The 9,785-nt window shown below is 45.4% G+C and overlaps 1 protein-coding gene across 1 annotated transcript in view; it reads right to left on the bottom strand.

The window, feature by feature from the left end:
• Positions 1-4,063: 4,063 nt before the first annotated feature.
• The window catches only part of LOC102369874 (interleukin-2 receptor subunit alpha-like), a 32,113-nt gene continuing 26,391 nt past the window's right edge, over positions 4,064-9,785 (bottom strand). The window contains exons 6-9 of the mRNA XM_014523634.2: positions 9,534-9,581; positions 8,857-8,904; positions 7,433-7,498; positions 4,064-4,339 (exon numbers count right to left, since the gene is read on the bottom strand). Of these exons, the coding sequence (XP_014379120.1) occupies positions 4,194-4,339; positions 7,433-7,498; positions 8,857-8,904; positions 9,534-9,581 (308 nt within the window). The 3' untranslated portion in view covers positions 4,064-4,193. The remainder of the gene's footprint in view (positions 4,340-7,432; positions 7,499-8,856; positions 8,905-9,533; positions 9,582-9,785) is intronic.

The following is a 9,785-nucleotide window of genomic DNA, read 5'->3' as shown; positions in this document are numbered from 1 at the left end:
GGTCAGGCTAGATGATCTGTCCAGGTCCCTCCTGACCCTAGCTACTATGAAACTATGAAACTAGGTGTGCATCCAGTCTTCTTTTGCAAATCTCCAGGGTAGGTTCCTCCCTTATGTCTTTCTTCTCTTTTCTTTCTCCTCTGTCACCGAGTGCCCCATACTATGACACCACATTCGTCAGGGTGAAGGGGGAAATCTTTCTGTCAGGGTCAGGTTGACAGCAGCTGAGGTTCAAGTGTCCCTCATCAAAATAACAGTGGTCCTTGTTGCACTGTGGGGTCGCTATCATTAAGCAAGTTCCTTTGGGCAGTAAGTGACTTGCTCTGGATGTGCGCTTTATTTAGGAGTTCCCACAAAACAGGGGAGCAGTAAAAGTACCAGGTGCATGAGTGGGAGAAATGGACCATAGCGCACATGAGACTACCTGCTGGGCTGAGTTTATATGACTTTCTGACCAATCCTGGGTCCTCTAATGACAAAATAGGCCCCACCTACTCACACCTGCTCGGGCAAACTAGGGGCTAGCAGGCAGGCAGAGCAGATGGCTTGGGCCCCAAGAAGCTCAGCATGAACCTGAGCACCCCTTCTCCACCTCATTGTCAGGCTCTCCAAGACAATGAGCTCTGGGTCTCCGAGTGGCCAATGCTTATTTGGTTGGCAGCAGGGCTGGGGTTGGAGGGAAGTGGTGTAGACATCCTTCATACAGACAGTTCCCTGTGATTTCCATAGGAAGGAAGCCAGCTCTTGAGGCCTTTTGCTGCTCAGGCCATGGAGGCTGGCATGTGAGCTGCAAGGGAGGGTAATGGGAGGCCTGTTGCGGGGAGGCCTGCATCATGCAGGTATCAAATTTACAACCGATTAGTTACTGCACAGTAATGCATGTGTAGATAACTTGCTGTACAGTAACAGTGTGTGTGGACTGACTTGGGACTAAAGTTAGTCCCAAGTCAGTCCACACACAGAGTTAATGCAGTTTAACACCTGCATGTGTACATGCTGGCCTACTCCTGCTTACTCTGCCGTAACTTACTGTGTAGTAAATTTAAGCCGGCATAAATGCACGTGTAGACATGACCAGTGAGTTTAAATTCATAGGTTCTTCTACACCATGAGGATAGATATAAAGAAGCTTTCAGTCTCTTCCCATGTTTGGTCTAGCTCAGGTTCTCCAGGGAGCGACGACTGGAAGGGGTGAGAGTATGGCATTAGTTTTTGCCTGCACCTACAGAAGCTAGTCCTGCTTCTTGTAAAATGCACTGTCTCCTGTTCCTCAAAGGAGGTTTGAGCATGCACTTGGCTAGCTGTAGCTGCACATCTGACTGTAGTAAACAAAAACTTCTCTCAAGTGTGAGGTTCAGTGTGAAGGAGGTTCAAAGGTGCTGAAGCATTTAACAAGTGAGCAGTGCAGTTGGGCACAGTGGGTTAATATAACTGCTTAAATGTGCATTTGGAAAACAAAGCCTGGCAAAGCTGATCTGGGTACATTAAACTTATTTTGCATTATGTTAGAGCCTTGAATGCTGTACTGATGTGGAGCAATGAAATGGCAAACAAAAGGTAGAAAATAAAAACCACTCTCATGGCCCCAGAGCAACAGACTCCCACCTTCAGCTTCCTCTGCAAAAATGAAGTTTATTTTTCACCTATGGGGACTTTGTACCACCTTTAATTTTCCCTGAGCCTGAGGAAGGGTGTGTGTGACCAAAAGCTTGCAGAAAAATATAATTTTTTTGTGATTTCTTAATTGGTCTGATAAAAGGTATCATCTCTGAACCAAGAGTCCTAGAGTTTTGCATTTCTTCTGCGATGTTGCAGCGAATTCACCTTTTTCTGTGGAACGGCAAAAAAGCAATGCTTTCGGCCCTCTCAGCCAGGAATCCAAGAATCCTGCCAATATTTTCTTCCTCTGGAAAATACTCCTGCCCAGTTTAACAACGCATTGCTTGTACCAATGGCATCTGTCTACTTGAACCCAGGGGCCGAGGGGAATAGTGACCCCATTGGTAAATCACCTTGAGATCTATGGAGAAGTGTCATAAGGGCTCTGTGGCAATCTTTTCTCGGACCAGTCTAAAGCTGAGTTGACTTTATTGAAGATAAAGGGCTTACTCTACTTAGTCTTACAAGGGGAGACTCAAGCCCATGTCTCTGACTAGAGCAGCCTGAAAAGCATGGCTTCCGGCTTGCAGGAATTAGCAATAATTTATTTTAATTGTAATTACTCAAAATTCCCATGGAGTAGAAATGGTAAGACTAATGACTGAATTTCACCTGAGTCACAAAGTCTTCTCTGCATTTATTCATTCACTACAAAGGAAAATGAGCTTGTGTAAATAAAGAGAAAGCACCCTATGCTTTATTAGGATAAATGACGGTACATCAAGTCTTGCCTCCATTGTCTCTGAGGATTAGCAGTGCTCAGAGCCCCAGACCTCCTTGCCACTGGTTCCTGTAAAGCTCTGTTGACTTCAGCTGGGATCCTTGTAGACATCGAGTCTGGCCATAGAGCACACCAAAGGATGAAGGCCTTGGGTACAGTCCTAGCCCTGAAGAGCTGGTCTGACCAAGACAGCTGGCTAGGGTCTCCTGGACAGTCCTGAAAGGACATCTAATAGCTATTAGCTAAAGGAGGGAAGCATTCAACCCTATTAGCAAAGTGAAAAGGATAAACAAATACTTCAAACAATCCCTGAAGGCATGGAGAGGCTCTGTTCACCAGGCATATTGTAGATACAGGTGACTTGTTGCAGTTCAGGAAGAAAGGCTTTGCCTGGTAGAAAGCCAAATGACTGGCAAGACCTCAAGGCTACTGAAGGCCTCCTGTTCCTACCATCTGCCACACTGCATTAGGCAGAAATGGCAGGAATTTATGAATCAAGTGAGCCATGCCAGTGGTGTCTAACGTGTGTGAAGCATGGGGAAGGGGTTGAGCTATCCCATCTGATAGTTTATGTGGGTTTGGTGAGTGACCGCAAGGTCGAGAACAGCTTAGAGGAAGAAGGGTGAGCCTGCAATTCTGTGGTCAGTAGATCATAAATACCCTAGACTAGCTTGACTATGAACCAGTTAGGTAAGGACAATGCCGTGTTTCTTTGTAGTGCCCACTTTGCTTCTGAATGCTCAAGAATAAATAATAATAAAGCTATAGCTGCATATTAGCTCTTCTCAAATAGCTCTGGGTATTTCACTGAAGCTGTTCCTCGTGTAGACATGGTGAGATATGGCACTTAATGATAATTAGGGATAATAAAACTCAGGATGGTATTACCACAAAGTTGCTTCTCCTCCCACCAGTCCACACTGGCTTAATAGTGCTTTATTATCAAGCCACCAACCTCAGTAGCAAGGCTCAGAAATGAAGAACAGGCTGAGTAGAGGTTGCTCATGGGTCAGCCAGGCTGGGGAATGAGGGGACAAATGCCAAATCAGTTGGGGACACAGGACATCTTATCTGGGTAACTTTGCACTGTCCTATGCACGTTAGGGACAGGTGTACTATTAGCCTTTCCCCTTGAACTATCTGGAACAGGACAAGACACCCTGTGGAAGACCAGTTTCCAGCAATAGTGTGTGCATGCCCAACCCATCTGCAGTGGATGTTTGAAGGAGCTGTCAGCAGCAGGTAGCAAGAAGGTCAGACTCTGTAGGAATGAGTAATCTGTATCAGTGCTTGGTGTGAAGAAACCCATCCAGGACACAAGCACAGGAGATATTTTTTCCCACCACAAAATAATAGCTTTGTAAAGGAAAATGTCTGTACATGGATCATATTATTCACTGAAACCATAAAATTACCTACCCATCTTAATAAAGATATACATAAGTAAGGCTTATCCCAACAGGATTCAATTCAAGCCATGTAAATATATATCTATAGCTATATATAGCTATAGATATATATTTATATTTATATATATACACACACATAAGTGCCAAGGATATGGAATAAGAATAACTCATTAGAATTAACAAACCAGTCAAACCAGTGGTAGGGGATGGACGGGGAGGGAAGACCCTTCCAGCAAACAGTATCAAAGTGAGCATTTTCTTTTTCTGGTAATGATTCTGTACGGCCTGTATTCGGCAAACTGTAAGGCTTTCCCAGCCAGTGCAAGCTAAGACGTCTTGGCTGTTGGTTGTGGTCAAAAGCATTCCTCTGCAATGTACCTTCAAGCAAAATATCATCTCCCCCCTCAGACATTCAACTTGAATCTTTGACCTTCTTCCTCACTTCCTACTTCTTGTCTTGCTGGTGCAGTTGGAGAAGAGGTTGTCCAATTGGCCATCTTAATATTTGCATCTTCTACAAAGCTCCTCTTTCTTGTCCTGTAGCAATACACTAAAATCACAGGACAGGGTGTCAAAATCATACGTTTCTCTTAATGTTCTCTCTTGGAGAGGATAAGGGAGTGGGGTTTGTTGCCATTTGGTCCCTGGCACTTAGATCCTAACGTTGCTTTTACATAAATGAACAATTAGGATTTTTAAAAAAATGTAAACTAGTATCCTAAGTGTAAGGCTGGAATTGGTCAATAATCAGAGACCACACAGCACCAGGGAGACATGCTTTCTGTATAAGACTTGTTGCATAGTGATCAGGCAGAAGACAGGGTAAGGTGGCACTTTAGAGACTAACCAGTTCAGTGAATCATAGAGAAGTAGGGTTGGAAGGGACCTCCAGAGGCCATCTAGTCCAGAAAGACATAAGCTTTCATATCTGATGAAGTAGGCCGTCGCCTATGAAAATGTATGCATTTCTGAACCAGCTCCTTCCTAAGGTGTCGCACTGCCCTACCTTCTGCTTGACTTCAGCCTAACAGGGCTAACCACCTCTCTACTTAGCAATCAGTCATGGCTGCCTTTGCCAAGCAATGTGGTAGCAAATCTCAGGGCATGGAAAATGGCTGAGATCTGGCATGCAAAAGAATAAGGCTGCACCTGCTTGCCACACAAAGGGCAGGAACACCTCTGCCAACTGCTTCCACCCTTTCGTAGGCAGCCTATGAGTCTCATCAGGACCGAACCTACCTACCTGCCTCTAATCCAGACCTCGATCACCTTTCAACTTAAATGGTATCAGGCCTTCTAGGAGAATAAGGGACCCCAGAGCTGAGGACCCTGGAACTTAGGATCAGAGAGTCATAGAAAATGAGGGTTGAAGGGACCTCAGGGGGTCACATCTAGTCCAACCCCCTGCTCAAGGCAGGACCAGCCCCAACTAGATGATCCCAGACAAGGCTTTATCTAGACAGGTCTTCAAAACCTCCAAGGGTGGAAAGTCCACAACCTCTTTGAGTAACCTGTCCCAGTGCTTTACTACCCTCCTAGTGAGAAAGTCTTCCCTAATATCTAATTTAAACTTCCCTTGCTGCAACTTGAGACCATTGCTCCTTCTTCTGTCAGTCTCGCTCCATCTTCTTTGCAACCCTGCTTCAAGTAGTTGAAGGCTGCTATTAAATCTCCCCTCCGTCTCCTCTTCTCTAGACTAATTAAGCCCAGTTCCCTCAGCCTCTCCTCACAAGTCATGTCCCCCAGCCCCCGAACCATCTTCATTGCCCTCCACTGGACTCTCTCCAATTTGTGCACATCCTTTCTGTAGCAGGGAGCCCAAAACTGGACACGGTACTTGTGTTTCTTAACTGCCCGCTACCAACCGTTCTCAATACACAGTTAAAAGGGAGGGTGGATACAGGTGGGAGTCCTTCCAGAGAGATCATAGAGATTGGCCAATGCCATCTTTTGGGGGTTCTTAAAAGGATGGAGCAGAGTTCCTCAAAAGCAGCCCCAACCACCCTCCAAGTTACTGATCATCATCAAGCCCCTTTGATCTGAAGGACTCAGGAGAGGGTACATGATCTTCCTCCCTTTGTTTAAGCGATCATAACCAAGGTGACAAATAAAGTTTCAGTCCTATACTCAGGCTTAATATCCATCAGCTGCAGTTGTCTTGCTGCCACCCCCCTTGTAAACCTCCCACAACCTGGGAAACTCCAGGTGACAGCTGAAGGCCGGAGTGATTGGCTTTTTGAGCAAGAGCCCAACCATATCTTTTGAAATGTGCACTTGACCCAACACCAACAGGGCAGCAGAAGTCATCTCCAGCAAAAGCCCTTGTGCCTCTCCCCATAACATCCCATATCCATTTCAGTGGTATAGGGAAACTTGAGTTCAGCTTCTGTGGAGTTGATCTGGATTTGGCCTGCGGAGTTAACTGAGATTGAAGTGTGGTCTTTTAAGCATACAGGGCAAACTTCCCAGGTGTGTAAGACTATGGCAAAAGTCTCTTACGCTGTCTTGGCTTGCTTTCTATCCAGGCAGCGGAGGCTTTCTCAGCACATGATTTCTCCTATAGCTTGTGGCAATTTTGCTTTCAGAACTTCCTGATGGTGTCAGGAAGTGGGGAGAACAGTTCAAACAATGAGGGCAAATAACAAAAATGAGCAAAAAGTTTGGTTGCATTTTGTTTTCGCCGCCATTTGCCCGGCACTAAATTGCATTTGGCAAATCCATGCAAGGTCGTAAGTGTTTGTTGTGGGATCCCGGTGATTGCATGTGTCATTAAACCAAATTAGACATCTGCATTGCTTTACCAGACCCTTCTTCACTCTGTATTAAACAGTGTTCAGTGGAAGTGGCTTGTAAATGAGGGTGGTTTGCAAATGCGGCTTTGGTCTTAGCACATCTGCTTGCAGAAGTATTAAAACCATCCATGCTGGTTTTCCTTAGTTAATCAAAGATAATGTTGTGTTCAGAGCTGTCTGGCTCTCAGGACCTAGTGTTAAGGGGGCTGAAAGGAAAGAGTTGTGTAGAGCTATTACTGTAGAGGTTTTCTAAGAGTGGGGAGTAAGGAAGTGTTTGGCTTGCATTATAGTCCGACTTCAGCAATAATGTAGCAGAAGCAGCAAAACTGGTATAATAAATGAATGTGGCATCAATAAACATGGGAAGGAATTTAGTCAGAACTTGATTGCTAAACCTGAGGCATGGAGAGCAGTTAAGGTAAATGAAAGCAGCCATGCTTCTCAGAGATTAGCTAGAGACAAAATTATGTGAGATGTTAATTACTTGAAATCCTTCACATTTGCATAGATTAAACTTCATTTCCTCTTCAGAGCGCTCTCCCACTCAGCTGTGCGGTTCCCCTCAGTGACACCTCACTCTGACAGATTCATCTTCAAGATAACAAGGATTGCAAGACGACATGGATGGCAAGTCTATGTCTCCACCTCAACCTTAACGTGCTTTCAATTGTGCTTTTCTTTTTTACTGTATTTTATATATTGAAGGGAAAAGAAAAGCACGGTCAGCCCTCTGATGCCAAAGGAGATAGCCACAAATCCAGCCTGGGCTGCTTATGGTCAAGGAGAATGATTTGGCTCATAACTCCTTGCATCACAGGGATTTTCAGAGTTAACTAACTCTTGCTACTCACCATACTTCGCGAAGATCCACCCCGCAGAGATGAAGACACTCAGCAACACGACAGAGATCGTAACAGCTAAAAAAGACAAAGATCGGAGTGAGCAGAAAGCATGAACTGAAACACCGCAGTGTGATTGCTATGGTTTTCCCAAAGCTGACTGATCAAAGTGGCCGTAGGATCTGGGCTAGGAGCTCACCTCTCACCAACATACAACTGCACAGCTTTTGACCTCTGGTCTAAGAGAGGTTATATAGGAGAGACCTCCAGACTAACAGCATTCAGCATTGCAAAGTATCTATGGGGGTACCTGTGCCCCAGGGATGCTATTCACTCCCCAACTTTGCTCATTGTTATGTATGACAGTAGCACCGAGAAGCCCCCAGCGGGGATCAGGAATCCACAGCGAGAGGCAGCTTGGGTCCCTAATTAGGTTATAACTAATTAGACACTTGGCAGAGATGGCCTCTGGTTTGGATGATCGTAGTTGTACTAGTTCCCTTGGGTGGCAGCTGCTTCTGCCTCTGACCCTGACCTCAGCCCAGTAAGGATCACAGTCATCATGACCCAGTGGACTCGAAGTGGGAGCGGTCCTTCAAACTAAAGTTCAGTAAATAACCTTTTTTTTCTTTTTTGTCTTGGCACCTGAACCACAATATTGGGGAGGAAATGTTTCAGATGGACCAAAATGTTCCATTCGCTGTGAAAGGAAACATTTCATTTTTAGGTCATTTCATCCTTTTTTACCCAGATGTTGGGGTTTTGGGTTTTTTTTCAATAGGAGGTGGCCAATTTTTGAAACTAGACTAATGCCGACAAATGACGTTAATATGCTTTCTCCTAGAAGATGTTTTCTGGGATTTGCCCCTCACCCATCTTTTTTTTTTTTCTGTATGAAATTAATTTGTAATCTGACTTAAATTTTCAGAGATTTTTTCTCATGAGTCCCCAAACCTGCATGTTTCAGTCAATTTACTATTTCACTCCCTCAAAAAAAAAAAATCTAGCTAAATCTACTCCTGTAGGCACTTTTCAAAATTGCACCCTAAAAAGCTTCAATGCTTACAACTGCAGCTACCCTGTAAATCATTTCTCTCCCCCCTTCAAGGTTTGTAGCCTAGTACATAAAATGAGATCATTAGAGACTTGGGAAGCATGATTTATGAGAAAAGCTGGATAAATTAGGGTCATTTTGTCTGGAGAAGAGAAGGCTGCGGAGGGCTTTGATAACAGTCTTCAAATGCCTGAACGGTGATTACCAAGATGGATTGGAAATGGCCTTTTCTGTGTGGCTGTGGAGGACAGGAATGGGAATTTAGATTGGAGATCAGCAGGGACTTTCTGCCTCTGATAGTGGTCAAGCACTGGAACAGGCTAGGACTGAAAACTGGAAGGAGGGAGAATGACCAGCTCTACCCTAAAGACCTCGGTTGTACCTGTTATTACAGCCATCCTACATGTCAAATGGAACGGCTTAGTCGTCACTGTAAAGAGATGAGAGATTTATGTTGATTTACTCTTTCCAGTGATAGCTACTGCCCATTCCTATGATCCAAGCAGCAATGTAAAGCGGCGAGGCCAAGCTATATCTGAGACCTGACTACACACGTGGCGATCGAAAGTGCCACCTTTGCTTCTTCAACAACCCATTACCTCTTGGTGTGAGACCGGCTGCTAGCTGATGGTGTTGGCTGTGATATAAACAGTTTCTCCCAGTTCTCAAAATGGGGGGACCCCCTGCCTCGACCCAGTTAACGAGCTCTGTCTGATGTGCCTGTTACTGGAAGCGTTGGGGGTGCAAAATAAGATGGATCCGCTGGGCCTGCAATGAGATTCCTGTTTGCTCTTGGTGTGCGGCTTCCACTGAGCGGGTCTGCTCATGTCTAGGTCACGGGCTGGTTGGATCGGACAGCTCGTTCCCTGCACACCTTGGCAATAGCTGCTTTGCTTGCTGTTTAAACAACTAATCAACACTTCCATCCCGAGGGTTTGCGCTGCCTGTCGCCTGCTATGGATGAGTAGGATAGGAGCCGCGTCTTCCTGGGTCTGTCTCAGGGTTGGGAGAAGCGCCTCCCCCTCTCCGCACCCCCAGATAACACATTGGTTCCCGTACCTGTTACTGGAAACTTCATAGGTGGAAAATGGGACAGATCGGCTACGCCTATAAAGAAAAGAGAGATACCTCTTTACTGATTTTTCTGACTCCCTTGGGCATGAGCATGCTATCGGTGACTATGATGCGAGTTGCCTATTCAGGGAACTGAGTGCAAGTGCAGGCCTTCAGATTGAGGGGAGCAGCTGTTGCACGGGTAAGGAGATTAGCCTAGGGCTCAGGAGACAGGGGTTCAGAGTTATGTTGGGGTGT

This window comes from Alligator sinensis, unplaced genomic scaffold, assembly GCF_000455745.1.
Source record: "Alligator sinensis unplaced genomic scaffold, ASM45574v1 scaffold268_1, whole genome shotgun sequence".
Lineage (NCBI taxonomy): Eukaryota > Metazoa > Chordata > Crocodylia > Alligatoridae > Alligator > Alligator sinensis.
Note: the sequence above shows the minus strand (reverse complement) of the source record. Positions and strands in the feature narration are given on the sequence as shown.